The 19059-nt window shown below is 27.9% G+C and overlaps 1 protein-coding gene across 3 annotated transcripts in view; it reads left to right on the forward strand.

The window, feature by feature from the left end:
* Positions 1-939: 939 nt before the first annotated feature.
* LOC129960081 (AF4/FMR2 family member 3-like) overlaps positions 940-19059 on the forward strand; it is a 53281-nt gene continuing 35161 nt past the window's right edge. Inside the window, exons 1-5 of one of the 3 annotated variants that reach the window (XM_056073175.1) lie at positions 940-1548; positions 3741-3809; positions 7967-8091; positions 16336-16434; positions 16854-17345. In XM_056073175.1, the coding sequence (XP_055929150.1) occupies positions 16375-16434; positions 16854-17345 (552 nt within the window). In that variant the 5' untranslated portion in view covers positions 940-1548; positions 3741-3809; positions 7967-8091; positions 16336-16374. The remainder of the gene's footprint in view (positions 1549-3740; positions 3810-7966; positions 8092-16335; positions 16435-16853; positions 17346-19059) is intronic. The other 2 variants (XM_056073173.1, XM_056073174.1) reach the window with 2 other exon arrangements.

Genomic DNA, 19059 nt, shown 5'->3' on the forward strand with positions numbered 1-19059 from the left:
AATTCCAATAACCGGTCCGTTCACTTTTCAATCCATTCACAGATTTCTCCTTTTCTGTTTTGTTCGAGAGCTTCCATTCGACAGATCATATTGGATTGTTACTTTCCGGTGAAGTCACCGCTCCGGTTAATTTCAGTGATATCGTATCAATTGTTACTTTCTATCGTGATCCAAAACCTGTAATCGAAATATCACCAATAAGATCGTGTAATGATCGTAGCGCCACCTTTCATTCATATCATTCTAAAGCGCTACCTATCTACTTTTCCTAATACAATTAATGTTAATACTTCGCACGGGAAAATCCCCGTTCTATGTATACGTGCGCTAAGCAATGATGTTCCGATGGTTGTTAGTGAAATAAAGAGTTAATTTCCTAATAGCGATAAAATGCTTTATACAACACTCTACATGAACATCACCACAATCGTATCAAGGATTTGAATCACACCCCTCTTTGAAAAGTATTGATCACTGGTATTTGTGACTTTATGATATTGGTTACGTAATAACCGCTCTTAAAATATTCGTCATCCCTAAGTGTTATGCACTTATATAATAGTACGGGGTGGAGGAAGAGTAGACTTAGACAAAAACAATGTTCGCGCATTAAATTGGTTAAGTTGTATTTATGACTAAGAGCTACAGCAAGTATATTTTATTTGTTGAAGTGCCCTGAACGTATTATAACGGAACAATTAAATTAAAAGGCATTTTGATCTGATTTAAGTCCCGAGACCAAATGGAAAAATATTCCACTATCTAAATTGAATAATCATGGCAATCGTTTTCAGAATTAATGAGCATTATTGTTATTAGCGTAATTTCCAGAAATTCTAGGCCATCTTTTTCAACGAGACAAAATTAAATTCGAAACTTTCAAATTTGTACTTTTTAATCTGGCAACAATAATTTTTTTGTCGGCAGGTGATGGGATCGAAGAATAGCGTTTCTGAATCTGATTTAATGGTTGTATTGTTTATATGTTGTGTATTGTTCAGAATGTGTTGTGTTTATGTTATTCAGAACTATGTTTTCGTGTATCATTTTGTTGCGCGTAATATATTAGACAAAACTGAACTGTCGTGACTCTAAGAGAAAAATTTTCGTAGCCAAGAAAACAAATTTAAATGTCAGTTTATTTGTGTAAATTCGAAACCGACATGTTTTTTTTTTTTAAGACTTGATCTCCATTTTTTCCCTTCCGAGAAGTAAAGTAATTGTCGTATTTATTGAAGATTACGTCTTTTTATTAAATTTAGCAGGTGAATATTATTTAACTGCTATTAATATTATATGTGTATTATGTGTTAATATTGAACTTTCAATATTTGCAATTAATGACTGATTTCATATCACGGTCCAACATGTGTGGAATCAAACATATTGACAATCAACTATTTGCAATTTTTCGTATGTCATCAGTAAACCTGTTGATGAAAAGTGTTGGAACTACATAAGCCATTCATATTGAATAAATTGAACGATGCAATTTTGTGATTTTTTTTTTCTGCTGGAAAAAATCTGCGTTGTCAAATAACTGCCAAGGTTTGTTCTTTTCTTTTTTTATGATTTTGTTAAAAAATATATTTTAAGAATTTTAAAGGAAATTCATTAAATGAAATTTAATATAAGGGAATTTCATAATCTTGCAGTTATCAGTATTAATTTACTGTTACGTACAATCTCTCCCGTCCCTTTAACAGTTCATGCATTTCATGTTCAGGGCATCTCATTATTTTTAAGATTTTGAAAGTTTTAATTTATTTATTAAGATAGGATTTTTTTTTATTTTTCTTATTGGTAGATTTTAAAATAACGTCAACTGAACATTCTACAGAATTTTGCCCTGAAAGACTTTCTTAATATTTTTTTTTCTACTATAATTAAGTTTGTTAAGCATTCATTTAGTATATTTTATTTATTATAAAAATTGATTTTGAATATTGTGTTTGAGTTCTGAAGGCACAGATTTGTTCAGAAAACATCGGTGCAATAAATTTTTCATGTATACTTAAGAAAAAATTGCAGGCTTATTATAAAAAAAGCTGACAAATTTTATCTACAATCTAATACCTTTTTAACTTAGCCAATTAAGGAAGAATTTTGAGGTCATTTTGGGGTATGCAATTAAAGGAATTTTAATGTATGTGTCTTAATTTTCAAATTGCATTTAGTGAATTTATATCATATTAATTTTTATCGCATTTGTACAAAGAAGCATTAAGCATTATTCACTTACAACATGACTCCTAGTTTATAAATATTTTAAGTATTTTCTGAGCTTGAAACCCTTTAAGAATTTTCTATTTATCTTGATAACTTATAGCATTTTCTTCTGCATCCAAGGTAGACATAATTTTCTTCTTGCTTTGCAGTTATTATTTTAGGAATGCTTATTCTTTCTGTTTTAAAATTGTCATTTTTAATATTGGAGTTTTTTTAAGATTAAGGCACCATATTTCCTTGTGTGATTCTGTATGGAAATAAACTATTAAATATCCTTACTGTTGGTTATTGATTAGAAAATGTTAGAAATGCTATTAGAACATACAGTTATGCCCTGACTTGAGATGAGAGCGATTATGGATGATACTGATCTGATAATCTGCTGACACATCATATAAGTGTTTGATATTTTTTGAAGATAATGGGAACAAGAATCTGGAATAATGACATTATTAACAATCTTTACTTATAATAATATTGAAGTATTCTCAGCATTATTCTTTCTTAATAAACACCTTCATAAAAAGTTTATAGTTATTTAATTAATTGATTGAATTTATTTGTTTCATATTTTTGTGATAAATTTTCGACATCCTTTCTGGTTTTAAAGGATGCGCTAAATGGTGGGAGAGGGAAACAACCTAATATATACAATTTATAAACTGTGTATTATATATTCCTCAATATGTCTGTTATATTTTTATGTTGATAAAGATTAAATGGTTGTTTTCAGGTTAATAGAAAGTTTGCTGAAAATTCAAAATACTGGAAGTCTAATAGTTAATAAAATTCCAAAAGTTAAAAAAAATCACTTTAGTATGTATTTTTTTAAAAAGTTAGATGTAAAGGATTTAATATTTGTAATGATTTTGTGGGAAAAAATGTAATATAAAAGTTTTTAATATGACATTCAAAGAGCTATTTATACATTTTTGAGATAATCATTATTAATTTTGAATGATTTTTTCTCCCATTTCTGTATATTTCATGAAGGTCATGCACAACACTACCTTGCAGCTATAAATAAATATATTTTCTCATGCTGAAATATATCTTTATGTCGAAAGAAAGAATCTATTTTCATGCAGTAGTAAGCTTTGATTTATCTCAAACCTAATAAAAATTAGAGTGAAGAAAGAGTTTGACATTTTTAATTAAAAAAAAGTTTTTGATATGGAATTAAGGAGAATTCTATGGACGTGATTTACTGAGGGAAAAAATTTGTAATTAAAAGTATAAGAAAGGAATTAATTTTTTTTTTTTAATAATGCTTGAATCTGTGTATAAATATATCCAAGTTATTATTTTTATTTGAACAATTTTAGAAATTTTTTTTGGAAAAACAAAACAAAACTTGTCATTGTTTTTCTGTATGTATACCCATTTGTTTAAATATTGGGATGAAATAAGCAAAATTTGTTTAATTTAAAATGAATGAGAATTTGTTAATAAATTACTTACAAGATTGATGGCTTATTAAAAAAGTTATAATTTTTTCCTTTTGTTTTTAGATTTCAAGACGTAAATATTTTTAGATTCCATTTTTAGAGGCTCTACATATTTTGCAAATGGATGTAAAGGTAAGTTTGATATTTTATCTTAAATTAATTTAAGTTACTGCAGTAAAAATGTTACCATAATTTTTTATTTGAATTTATATGCATTTTTAAATAAGTTATAAGCTATAGTCTCTTAACCTCCAAATAGCATTTCACTTTTTTTTTTTTTTTTTTTTGTATTAGTCACCTTTGGTGACCAGCTGATTCACTTGGGATGCTGTTTATCTTTAATTTCAGTCAAATCGTTTTGATGTAACTTCATACCATGTAATTTGTTACATGGAAATTAAGCAAAGAAATATTTTTAAAAGATTCCTGGAATTCAGTAAAAATTTACACAAATATTAAATTAGTATCACTGAAAAGACAATTTTTAAGCAAAGTTAAATTCATTTTTGTATGATGGTATTTTTGGAAATTATTGTGGAAAAATGCCAAAATTCAGCTTAATTTTATTCCAAGGTGCATATTCCTACCTGCCAAAGTATATATGTTACAAATTCAGTAGCTGTAAGTCAGATAGCTTGACATATAACATGATGACATACACATTCATCTTTATTATTAGTAGATTTCAGCATCATCAGACTGATAATTATTTGTGCAGTAATTTTTGAATGTAAAAATCTTTAAAACTTATAGTGTGCTTAAATTAAATAGCATTCTCTTAATAGGAGTTTTAAAATCAAATTCTTAAGGAGATTGAAAAGACAGCTTAATATAAGTATTTTATCTTTTCATCTCCTTTTCTACATTTAAAATAGAGTGATTCTATTAGTAAAGCTACCTCTGTATTATTGATATACGTATTTTTTTTAAATGTAATGTAGCCTTTCGACTTCTTTGTGCATATTATTTTATCATAATTATTTAAAATCTTTTTTTTTTTTAATTATGACTGTTTATATTGAATAGTCATTGCATGGGCTAATTTGTTGTTTCTAAATTGAAACTGATTGAAAATAATTATTCACAATTTTTGCAAAATCTTGAATTTTTTAGCCATTTTAATATTGTTAAATGTGTATGAATGTCTTGTAAATGAAATAATTAGTTTTTGAAAAATGGAAATTTGAAATATTAGGAGTAATTTCATTTGTGTACTGACAAATGTTGAATTCGTGTTTCTAAAGATTGTCATTATGGAAGTGGATATTTTAAAATCTTATTGAGTACTTATAATTAAAAATGTATATTGAGTTAAATCACTTATTTGGTAAAAAGATCTTTTTGTGAAATTATATTTGAAAGAAGATTTTTCATTTGTTCCATAAAAATTATTTTAAAATTTTGATAATTTATTATTATGATAATTATTCAGCATATCAAAAGATTAAAAAAAAAATTTATGTAAGTGTTATGTTTTGATTATTTTAATGACGTTAGCATTTTATTATAAAATTAACAAATGAATTTAGTTCAATCTTACTAGAAAGTATTACTCTTCAGAATGAAGCCATAGATTTTTAAAACCACCCAAACAGAATTATCTATTTTAATTTGTCTTGATGAAATTTAGAAAAAAATATAGAAAATGACAGAAGTAAGTTACTATTATCTATTAAAAATTATACCTGATACAATTTAATGTATCTAAGAACTTGTGAAAATTAAATTATTCAAATTCAGAGTAGAACTTTTGGTCATATAAAAGATATATTTGGCACACTGTATGTATTTAAGACCTTGGGAAAGTTAAGTATAAAGATCTATCTTTAATTGAAAGTACTTTTAATACTTTCTTAAGTTATAACTTGACTATTGGAGTAAACTTTTATATTTAACTGAATAGTATGAAAATAATTGCAAAACTAACTGAAAGATTAAAAATATTTAACTATATTTTGGAATTGAAACTTTAAAAAAAAGGGAGGGAGAAGAGTTGATGTACAATCAATAAAACTGAAGTTGTGAAAAGCAGATTTATGTGCATTTTAAATATTAAATTTAGAATAAGAGGTGTGATCAAAATACATTATGACTGCTACTCTACCTTAAAAGAGAATGTATAGAGTGAAATTGCCTGGCAGATATTAACCTTGAATCATTTTATGTTGTGCCAAAAGTTAAAGTGTCGTGGTTCTCCTTCCTGTAAAGTAGAACTTTGAAAAATGTTTTTACTATGTTTTAATTACATTTTTTATAGCAGAGAATCTTCAACAAATTTTTCTAAGTGCTTAGTGATTCCTGTTGTGTGATTGAGACATTCAAATTATTGTTCAGCCGATGCAAAGGTTTTTTTAATTTGGCCTTGAAATTGTCAAAAGTAATGGTATCAAAAGCATTGACAAAAATCAAGACATGGTTTTCAATCTTGTCTTAATTTTCAATCACTTTTTTTTTTTTTAAGAACAGTTTAAAAATGAAAGTGATCTGGTCAGTATTTCAATATTTTGGGACTGACTAATATTTTCATATTAAAACTGCAATAACTGAAAACTTTTTTCCTTGTAAATTTCTATTTTAAATAGACTTACATTTTTTTTTTTTAAAATGCTTTTACTTTAAAAGTAAAAAAATTAATTCATGTTTTACAATATGAAGCTTGCAGGAGGAAATCAGTTGGAAAATAATATCTAATGCACCCTTTCTCTATCATTGTTTGCTACTGTTCTATCATAACATAGTATGTAAATCGTTTTTTGTAAAAACTGTGTATATTTTTATGCACAAACATTTATTTGTGATATAAAGAAATAAGTTGGTATTTCAAACTATAATGTGATTATTAAAAAAATGATAGTTGACTTGCCACTATGTCATAATATTTATATGTGCTTTAGAATAGAATTCTTTGCACTCTTCGTGTGTATTTTTGTGCTATTTTTTAGTTTTTGTGCCATGATGTGCTGCATTTTGTGCTCATTATTCATCATATTTTTGCTTCAATAATGTATTTGCAACATTTTGAAATTTGTAGTAAAATCTAAAAAGTTTAAAGTTTGGATTACATGTGTAATCTCATACTGTTCATTCTATTTTATTCGTAGATAGATATAGATTATAGGTAGTATAGGTAAATAAGATTTCAATAAAAAGCTATATCTCTTGATTTTTGTTCAAATTTTGCTATGTATTAAAAAAAACTGTCAAGATAGCTAAAGTTCCATAAATAATTTGATTTTTAATGGAATCATCATTCATGTATTAATTTCCTTAAAGAAAATTTAATATTTTTTACTGTTTACATGTTCTGAAATGATTTTATTAGTTAATGTATGGTCTTGAAATAAAAAAAGACATTAAAGAAGATAGCTCTAATTTTTTAAAAACTTATTAGTATTTCTATATTTTAATCAGAAATATTCTGTCGTTTACTATGAGAAGAGGGAATTATCAATAAGAACATTTTTCTTTCTTGATAGCTGTTTCTTATTATCATTTAAACAAATTGTTCTAATTTTTTTTTTAAATTCAGAAGTTGCAGGATGTGAAACATGCTGATACGTAAAAAGAATAAATTAAGAAGAAATTATGTCTTGAAAGACAAAAAATGGTATTTAAGTTGGAACAATTTGAGTAGTGTTGTTTTTTTCTACTTTTCTAGCTGAAAAATGTTCCTTTCTTAATATTTTAATCAGTGAAAGATTATAAAACAGACAGAAAATTGTTTTGCTTGAAGCTTTTAGAATTCATGTAACATTTAGACTATTATAAACTTCTCTAAATTTCTGGATGTTGTTTATGAAAAATGTTTTATGCAAGTGTGTTATTTAGAAAAGGCATTCTGGTAACAAAAACCAGTAAATATGATGGTAAAAGATATTTTAAATAATGATGGTATGAAAAGACATTTTAACAAATGATTTTCAAAATATGAATGATAAATTAAAATGGTCGAAAATTAGTTCCATGATAATTTGTTTTATTGCTAGATGAAACACATCTTCATTCTGTTGCTGAATTCAGATTTGTTCTGTTTATATTACAGGGAAGTCAACTCAGACTATTACATTTACATTTCCAGCAATACCACTTTCTTTGGTAGGATTTTTTTTTCTAGAGCTAATAGGAATTTTCTCTTTTTAATTGTATATTATTCTTTATTGAAGCTTATCTGAAATTTATAGTAGCAGTTATTATGAAAAAATGTCTGGCTTGAAAAATGACCTTCATATAAATTGGATATTTATTGTTTCCTTGTATTAGCTTTTGATGCTGAATTTGAATTTTGACAGAATTATTATCAGGGTTGCCACAACACTGGGAGAACCTGGAAAACCAGGAAATTAAAAGTTGAATAAAAAAAACTGGAAAAATGCAGGGAAATTTGAAAATTTTCATAAAAGCCACAAAAATACAGGTAATTTTGTGCTTCTTAGTTTTTTTTTTTTTCCATCTAAAAAATGATCTCTAAAGAGCTCAAGAATAAAGATGTAGTCATCGCTTCCAAAAACAAAACAATACCATTCACGATTGTGTAATGCGGAAGCTTGCACCTTTTTTTCTTCTCTTTTCCCTTTTTTTCTGTATAGATCAGTCCAGTTTCGATTTGTGAGCATTGTTCTTTTTCATAAGATTCCTGAATTGCAGCTAATGAGCATGTGCGAGACTTTTGTAACTGTGCAAAAAATCAGAATGCTTTTCTCTGGTGGTAATAGCAACATTCATTCTGTGGACGCCTGGCGGTGTTAGTTACTTACACATGAACTTATTAAATGGTTTATCAACATTAATTCTGCAGGCACATTGCAGTGGTGTTTAGTTACTCACATATGAGTTTATTGTATGGTTTGTTTATCACTTGAGAAATTGTGAGTTTATTCAGAGTAGATTAAAGAATTTTTTTAAACAATGAGCTGCTCCGTGTTTAATACGAATTGATAAAAAAATCAATCTTGATTTTGCTGAAAGGGTTCAAGAAGTCCTGTAAATTTGTTGCATATTGCTTGCTTTTTAAGAAAATAATAAGCCTAAGTAATATGGAAAAACAGGCGCTTATTAGTCATTCCAAAAAAAGGGAAACAAAACTTTGTGTCGGTTCAAAAAAGTCATAATTATATTAGACTTTGTGTCTAAAGGAATAAAGGAGAAATTGATATGCCTTGTCCGAAAAAAATACAAATTTAATGTATGAAAATGAACCGATTACGAACTTTTTAGTTCAAGAATAATCATTTAAAGCTGAAATTTTTATGAGCATTAAAACTTGTTACATCACTTTTGTCCTTTATTGTATTCAATGATATATAAGAAATATTTTCACATTTATTCACTGAAAGTGAAATAGCTAAAAAATATATGTTAGGCATACAAAAATGGGGTTGGGCATTATTGGGAATGGTTATTTATTAGGGATTAACTCCATGGAACCGATAGCTGAAAAATCTACTGAAATTGAGGCTCAAATATATGAAGTGGCTAAAATGAATAATTAAAAAAAGTAATTTTGCTTTGTAATGTTTTTTTTTTTGTTGTTGTTAAGTAATTATTAAATGATTTGTATCATGATAACAGAAATGATTTGTGTCTTATTTCACCCGAATTCTTAATTTTGTGTGACTTACAATTAAAGAGCATGAGAAATAATATATCTCTCCACCACTTAATATATAAATTTTGTCTTTGTTAAATTCTAGATAATAAATAAAGAGAGACTGTTTTTCTGATGTAATTAACTAAAATCTTTTAATATGCTATTATTTCAAATAATGTTAAATTGTTGCTTCCTTTCCTTGCTTTTTCCACTCTTTAAAATCATGTTGCATTTTAACTAGCACATGAGTGCTATTTTTGCATTTTCTTGTGTCTTGAATGTATGTACACGGAAATTTTTTTCCAGATTTGAGTGGCAACCCTGATTAGTTTTCAAAGGCTATAGCATATATTCTTTATTTGTGTGGCTTTTGTTCCTTGGAAAGATGGATTTATCTATCGAATAATCTTTCAGGAAGGGAATGAAATTTTATCTCATCTTATCCTAAATAAAATATATCTTAATTTTATTACTGGAATTTAGATTTTCTTCTTATATAGCATAGAAATATGAAATCATTTTTCATTTGACTTAAACTATTTGCGGTTTAAAAGATTTAAAGTTTGAAAAATTAGCAAAGTTTTCAGTTGTGCTCATTTTTTGCACTAAAGGAAGCAAAAGAGGCTATCTCTAATAGCTTTCTTAAGAACGGGGGGGGGGGGGATCCCATTAATATAGTGAAATTGTTCAAAATAACTCAAATAAGTCTGCAATATGAAGTAAATATCTTGCTTAAACAAGTTATTGATACATATATTGGTAGATAATTTAGTAATATAAACTGCTAAAAATATTTTCTACGACACATAATGGCTTTATGGTTTGTATCTGTTCCTTATTAAAAATTAACCATTAGTTACTGCTTAGTTGAATTCTGACAAAAATTGAAGGTATTTACAGAATCTGAAAATTTTTTCCTCCAAAATTAAAAAATCAGTCCTTTTTAATGAAATGAAAATACCATTGAAGATTTCGTAAAACTTTTTGCTACCTGTAAAATAATAATAAACTAAAAATTTAAGCACACACACACATTTTCAAATTTGAATTTGTGCAAGTATAGTATAAGGACATTTCTCCCCCTTCCCTTATAAAGCAATGTTTCTGAGAAGATAATAATCCAAATATCTCTTTTTGCAAGCTCTTTGTTATTTATAACTTGTATGTGGACCATGTACTAATCTATTTAATTTAGTAATAATTTGGTTCATTGAATTGCAAATTTTGTTTTTTTAATGAAAAAAAGTAGTGAATAGCAAATGCATGTTTTAAATACCATTCGGAATTGTAATATTTTCAATTTAATTTTTTAACTCTTGATTAAAATAATAATTGTTTTACATATTTGTAACTTTTTGTCCAGAATAGGTTTATTGATGATTTGATAGCTGGTTTAAATGGTTAAGTAATAATTTGAAAGTTCCAGTAGAGTGATAATTGGTGTTAGTAATGTAGCAAAAGTTTTTTTCTAAACTTATCAATTTTATTTAATCTGCTTCTGTGACTTATTTTAAGTCAGTAATAATTATCTAAGTGAATATGTTTACATCCTTAATTTGATTTATTTGTATAGCAACATTAGCATAAAAATAGATTATGTGGTGGCGGGAAAATTTTCTTGTGATCGCTGGGACGACTTCACTTCCGTTTCATCAAATTCTTTTTCATTGGGCATCAATGTGGTGGAATGTAGATTATTATGATCCATGCAGGAAGCAACAGGACGAATGTTTTTAGGAACATTTCTTTTAATAACCACATTCTCACACTGAACAAACACAAGACATTCACGTGCACGGCTTCACAGTTCAGTATCACATCCATTCCAATTAGAATCGCAATGCACTGTGGGATGGCCTAATCAGGCATCGCCATCTAGTATCCAAAAGAGAAGATAAGAGTAATGCAACTGCTACAATTATAATTTATATTAATATTGTATACTGATGCATTGCATTAGCTATTTACTTTAAAGTTGCCTTTGGCATTCTCTACATAATCTGTTTATCATCTGATTGTAACAAACAATTATTGCAAGAACAAATATTTATTTTAGTTACACTTTAACTGCATATCTCTAAGTAAAATCAGCTTTATTTTTAGAATCTCTTTCTTGACTTTGTTCATAAGAATTAAGATTTATTTTAGAGTTCTTTCAACTTCGCAGGGATTTATACCAACAACTGAATTCTTGTGGTATTACTTCTTTATAACTGAAGCAGGCCTTTATACTTCTCTTCAGAGATTGGAAAGGGAGAAGTATAAGCCTTTAAAATTTTAGGAATTCTTAAATGCGCTTGATCATAAGCATTAGCTTTTATGTAATTCCTTGAATCACTATATCTGAAAAATATTGATACAGAATGTTTTTCCTCAAAAAAAAAAAAAAAAAAAAAAGTTTCAGCCAGTTACATTATTTCCACCAATATTCTTTGTTTAATTCCACATAAGTATCCAAGAAAAGTTTGAGAGATGGAGAAAATCATTGAATTTTAAATTCTTGTTCTGAATAAGGGAGAGGATTCATCCTTTTCCTAGTGAAGCAGGCTGTCTTAAAGATGTGCATACTATAACATTCCATCATTGAGTACTACATACTATCATTCCATCATTGCAGATTACAGAAAGTTTTCCTCAATAATTTTGATATTATTTGAACCAGATGCACCAATGAAGATCCTATATTTTGTTTTTGAATCTGACCACCGGAGAAAAGCAAAACTTTAAATATTTTTTGGCAATGTGATGAGTTACTTCATATCACACGTAACAATGTATGTTATTTGGGTGGGTGGGGGGCAGGCTACTTCGTACATGGTTAAGTTTTAACAGCACAACTTTTTCTTGCTTCAATACCTTGGTGACATATCGAACTTCGAGAACACTCTGGAGATCAAATGAAACACTCATAAAAATTTTATCAATCATTCTTTGTTTGTCAAATGACTTCCTCTCATTTTCTTCCTTTTCTTATTATTTGTGTCCCACTATATCATCAACCATTTTTAGTCTTTTGACTGCCATTGTCCACCTTTAAAGACTATCAAAAATAATTATCATACCATTCTCAGAAATAGGAGGGATTAACCAACACGTTATGCATATGCGGTGTATCTTCTAAAACTCACTACATGGGTGAATTTTACCTGACATTATAAATGTCTATAGGACTTAGTAAGATATGGCATCATTATTACTTAGCAGCAGAAAGTCAAAGGATGTGGCGAGTTATGTAGATGACTTTGAAGATGATGATGAGGAAAATATTTTTTTAAATTGAAAATTTTGATTTTGTTTAAAATCTGAATTTGGTGCAGTGTGTGTATAGTGAAGTAGTCTAACAGGCTCAATGATGAATAATGATGCTTTTTTCTACACAAACACATAGACAACAAAACACAGCTGAAATGTACACAAGAACTGCATTTACAATAAACATAGTACACAAGCAACAAATCGGTAGCAAATAACTGTAACAGAACAAAGTATACACAGAGAATTCTGCTGGAAAGAAAATTTATTTTACTATTTCTGCCTCTCGACCATTTGCTACTCTCCACTGACTACTTGCTGAAGCTGAACTTGCCTACTGACTTACTGATTGGCTACTCAAAACATGATTCATCAACTAACTCAATACTGATTGACTATACCTCTGTTTCTAGCTTTTTACAGTTTCTGTGATAAAGCAAAGAAGGTTATATAAAGATAATCATAACCCGTTTCCTAATGGACCTATTTCCAAAATTCCTGTTGCTTTTAGAATTTCATCGCCAAGGTTGCGTGTCATTAATTTGGCAGCCACCAGAGTTTCTGTAATTCTGTCCTCCTTTCCATGGAACTAACTGCAATGGTCAGCAATATTACAAATTCGTAGCAATATTATGTTCTAATTGATCTAGTTATATCGGTATAGGAAACGAGTTGAACATTATATATATAGATAAAATAAGAAAAGTGGGATCTGTGCAGTAATTCATTCAAAGAAATTCAGAACCTTTTTACTTGAGTGTCAGTGAAGCCTGATCATAATTTCATTTTGTGGAGGTTAATGCAATAAGAAACGGGTAAATAGCTTACAAAACTTAATGAACTGAAAAACTCTCAGCAAAGTTTTCATTCTTCTCATAATACCTTAGAGAAGTATGCAAGTTAGCAATATTTGTACTGTCTGGGCTCTGGTTAATATGTTAAAAATAAAGCTTCATTAAAAAAATTGTTCTAACATATTTCAATTATAAGCTGTACTTGGTAATAAATTTATCATATTTATACATACATACAGTTAATCAAAAAAATATCTGAATCCTGCTTGTTATTCATTAATTAGTTATCTCTTGCTGAATTAATTTTTTTTATCATTTAAAGACAGTTTCTTACTGTATATACAATTTTAGTAATAAAAATTCTTTAGATTAAAGATTGCACATTAAACTTAAGAAGTTACAAAAAAAACAGAAGCTGAATTATAAAAATTGAAATTTTGGCCTATTAATAGTAAATAATTGTCAGTATTTTTCTGACATATCTCTAGATAATTGACCAGCAGCAATATTTTTGCTTTGATTAAAACTTTTATATAACACAAATCAAAACTGAATATTTTTTCAAATTTTCTATTCTTTTATTTTAGTTAATTATTAAATTTATATTTAAAAAGTATTGAAAAAAATTGTAACATTTTGGTGTCAATTGAAAAACAGTAACTGAAATGTTGGTATGTAAAATTTCAACCATTTCATTCTTGTAGTTTTGAAGATATACAGCGGAATTCTAGAGTGTTTAAAATTTTTCTCTCTTCATGGGATGGCTAATTACAATTTAATATATAGATTCATTTTAGCTTTGGTTTCCTTAAAATTAAACGGAGGGGGGGGGGAGAAGTAAATCTTTGACTGTTACTTTAAATTTATGAGGTATTTATACAGACTGTCTCAAAAACCTTGACCGCGGCTTTTATCCCTTAAATATTGATCATAGACATACACTGTAAATTACGAAGTTGCGTAAAAAAAAGGTGTAAAATGTTATGAAATCGATTAAAATTTATAGCGGATTAAACTTTAAAAAATACAAAATATAAATTTTTATACGGACCCCGTACAAAAAATTCCCAATGAGTAAAATGTGCCCCATCTAATAAGGTCATGTACAAAATTTCAGCAGTTTATCACAAAAAGTCTCAAAGATATGAAACTACATAAATGCTGACTTAAACCACTTTTCGATGTCTGGATACGAGTTCGCAAACAGGGAAAATCATGTCAGATGTTCGCGTTTTAGGGGTCGTACACAAATTAACAAAGGAAGTAATGATTGAATGAATAAATAATAAGCTTGCTTTTATTGGTTCAGAAGTATTAAAAATTTGTAGAAATAATAACTTAAAGGAAAGATTACTTAAAGGATAAGTTTTTTTACAATCTCATTGACTGTGCTATTTTTAAGTTATATTCTGTAATTCATGATATAGAATTTTAAAGTATTTTTCAAGAAGTATAGATTTTAAAATTTGTATTTAAAACTAAAGATATAAAGCATATTTTATTTCCTTATGATGCATTCTTGCGTCGCGTCAGTCTGCAGTGAAGCTGTAAACATTTGCATTTTAATTTGTGATTGACCCTTCACCAACTTTGTTTTAACATATCTTTGAGAGTTTTCTTGATAAAATTCTGAAATTTTGTAATTTAAAACTATAAGCATATACAAAAAATATATAACTAACATAAATACAATTTAATTTTAAAAGCATGCAACTAACCTAAAAATAATTTAAATGGAGAATCATCCGTTGAATATTGTCAACAATCAGAACACAATGCGCAAGCGTGAATTTTCGACGCCAGTTACGGTAACGCAAATGCGTGAATTTTTCTACGTCAGTTGGGGTAACGTTATGCAGATTAGACATTTTTAATTTCCTTTATTTTCTGTGTTATTTTAATTGAAAAGTACTTCAGAATTAATCTGAAAGATCGATTAATTAACAAGGTTTAATTTTAAATGCATAAAACATTAAGAAAATAAACAGAATCGTTTGAAATTATCGGCCGAAAAATGTTAACCATAGCCTCATTACTGTTGGGAAAAAAAAAACAAAAAAAAAAAACTGAAGCCTTATTCATTTAGCGGTGGGGAAAAGGCAAGATTTTTTGGCGGGAAAGTTAGTTTTTAATTAATAATTAAAATTCTAATTAAAAATTCAAAAAAAGGGACCCCAGGTACACATTCCCGACCTCTAAGGTATACATGTACCAAATTTGGTAGCTGTAGGTCAAATGGCCTGGCCTGTAGAGCGCCAACACACACACACATTGAGCTGTATATAAGTATAGATTATTGAAATTATTTTTTTAAGCCGATTTGTATTTATTATTAACACTTTTCAGGATATTTATCTTTCTAATCTAAGTATAATAAAGATATAATGTAATGATAAATGATGTTTGTAAATATGTTTTTACATATTGATATTTAAGGGTAAACCTCAAATTAGTACTTATATTCTAGTTCTATTCATAAATATGAACATGAAAATAATATTTTTTAAGTTTCATATTTTGATAAATGTTTTGGTTTATATCTTGGTATATATTCTAAGAATGGCTATTTGCAAAATAATGACAACAATTATTGAAATGTAAAGAATGAAGCATTAAGGTAAAACTTATTTTCAACAGTATTATAAATTGTTAGGAAACCTCTAGATCTTTTGCTTGTATACCTTAAATTATTTAATTTGAATTGCCTAAAATTATTTCATTTGGATTAACTGGAGTATTTCTTAACAAACTGATGAAATAATTCGGATGTGAAAATAATGTTTTACAGTGTTGAGTTTTGTTTTGCATAAACCAAAATGTATTTTGTATAGGCAGTATTTTAAATTTATCAGGTAAATCGAAGGTAACAGAGAAGAAAATCAAATTACTGTCAAGTTCTAATTGAAATAAATTTGATTTAGTCACATTCCAATTTATTGTTTCATTCAAATGCCCAAAGGAAATGGAAAATTTAAACTTTTTCATCATTTTAAGCTAATGAAAAACATTACATTTATGATTTCAGTGTACTTAAACTGACAGAATAGTCAGGACCCATTTCGTGATGCTGTTTGTGAATGAAGAACTAGAAGAATCACAGCCAGTTTTTTCAGAACCAAGAAAGGTGAGTTGATATATTTTAATGGTGTACTGTTCATCACATCCTTTATATTAATATTGAAGTCTTCAATTAGTTTTTATTATTTCTGCTTATAATTCCAAAATGCTATTAGATAATTAATTGGCTTTTGTTTTGCATGAATTTTAAGAATGATGTCTGATGCTAATTCCGATTTATTAAAATGCGTTATTTAGAAATACAGTTTTTCTAGATAAAAGAGCTTAGATCAAACAAAAATTTTTCCTTAAGTGCCATTCAGGGATTTCCCTTATTTTTTTTTATGCTAATACATAATAAATTGACTGATATGATGGCAGCATTGGATGTAAATGAGTTTCTTGGTCTTTTATAATGTTCCATTTTGCATATTAAATATTAGTTACTTTACTGTTTTTAATTATTTAGAATTTTTTGTTTTTTAGGTTCAACCTAAAACAGATGACGAAATGGTGCGACGTATTAAAAGTATGCTTGGTGAATATGTGCATGAAAATGAATTTAGTGTCGATGAATCAATGGAATTAGAAGGTAAAGATAATATGATCGCTTCTTCTCATTCTACAGAAGTTGATTCAAACACAAAATCACCTCATCAAAAAAGTTGTGAAGAAAAACAGCCAGAAGACAATGCTGTTGTGTTTAATAGCATGTCTGCAAGTTCAGGTAATCAGAATGTTGAGAAAAAAATTGATGATCAAAATGATTCATTGAACAGTAATGAAAATACCAGTCAGCTGATTGAAAACTGTCAGAATTCATCCGAAGCATCTAGTATAAGTTCTCGTAGATGTTCATTAAAAAGACAATGCAAAGAAAGGATTAGTCTCCTTGATTACAACCCCATGTTTACTATTAGAACAAAGAGAACAAAAGTAAATCCATCAAACAAAGAAAAGTCTTCTGAAAATTCAGATGTAAGTATATATACATATATTTAATATTTAAGTGCAACAATTAACAATTGTTTATTAGTATCTTTCATGTTCTTATAATTTAAATTTAGAAGAAAATATGGCGAATTGTTGTTAGATTTTCAGTCTATTGTAGTTATTTGTCTGTTTTCTAATTTTTACCAGATTGAAAAGACAGAATTTTTCAAAAATGAAAAACATGAAATATACTAAAAAAGTAGTTGGAAAATGGAATTAATTTTGATACTCTCTAAAGTTCTATGTCTAAAAATTATTCTGGTTTTTGAAAATGAGAGCTGCTAACATTTTCTTTTATGGATATTTTTAAGATACTCCCCACTTCTCTAACTTTTTTTTTTTTTCATCTTTGCATCCCTAAAGTTTTGAATATGCAAGGACATGCTTATTTAGTGGAGGATATACACTGGGCTTTGAACCCTGGAATCTTTTTCCTGGGAAAATGCTAAGAGAATTACAATTAGTTTAATATAGCAAACATTTACATGAAAATCCAACTAATAAAATATAAAAAATAATTTCCAGATAAATATCTCCATTGAAGATTCCATTAAAACAGTGAATACCAAAGGATGTTTGTTCTTTTGATATATTTGTGAGAATAGCATATCTTTTCTATCCAAAATTGTCTACAGTTGTTTGGATAAAAAGGTTGATTTGGATGATAAGCATTTTCTACAAATCTTGAGATGATAATGCAACTCCTGCTTCACTAATATTTCAAGGCAATTTTCTAATGCTAAGCAAGAATTCTCATTTTTTTTGTACTTGTATATTATTTCTTAATTTCCTTACTCCTGACATTTCTATTTTTACATTGTGTCTTAATTCCATCTTTCATCTTAATAATCAGCAGATTTGCAAATATCGATTAATTGTTTGAGCTCTTATTAGCCATCAGAAATCTTGGGTTCTGGCAGTCCTTAAAAATCCTTGAATTTTATTTTGCCTTATTCTTGGCAGTAAAATAAAGTACTTGGTGAAGTACTTGATTTTTCATTTCTTTGAAGAGTCTGAGAAATAGCAGAAATTTCATCCTCATTTTTTGGGAGAAAAGGGGAGGGGGGAATTAATGTCTTGGTTTTGAGAATTCCACCAATAGAAAAAGGATGTACTATGGGAATACTAGCAATCACCGTCTTTTTTCATTCTGTAGAGTTGTGATGGGCATCTGACATGCATGGATATCACTATGAAATTTCTTCCCCTTTGGTTAAGTGTGATTGATTGAATATCCAAGATGTGTTTTCCGAGAACTGTCGTAGTATGTTCGAGGATATGTTTGCTTAAAATTGTGCAGATTATCTTTTGCCCTGTTCATGTATATAATAATCGTTAATTTTGATCACTGTCTATATGTATTTTTTCTCATTTGTTTGAAATTATAACAAGAAAAAAAAACACATAAAACATAACTCATAAAGAAATTTATTTAAAGAAACTGATAAATCAGGTATTTTTGATTTTGATGCAAGTTCCTCGAGCAAGAATGAGTAATTTCAACTAATTTGGAAGATAAAATTGAAATGGATAATGAAGATTACGAGAAGCTCATTTAGACTTCCGATGGAAAATATGAAGCAGCAGCCTTTCATTGCCTTTGCTGGCCCTGTACTTAATTATATACCTCATTCAACTGCATTGCATTGCATTACTCAAGTTCCTGCTTTCTGATGAATTTTTCATAATGATAAAAGCA

The sequence above is a fragment of the Argiope bruennichi genome, chromosome X2 (assembly GCF_947563725.1).
Source record: "Argiope bruennichi chromosome X2, qqArgBrue1.1, whole genome shotgun sequence".
NCBI classification, from domain to species: domain Eukaryota; kingdom Metazoa; phylum Arthropoda; class Arachnida; order Araneae; family Araneidae; genus Argiope; species Argiope bruennichi.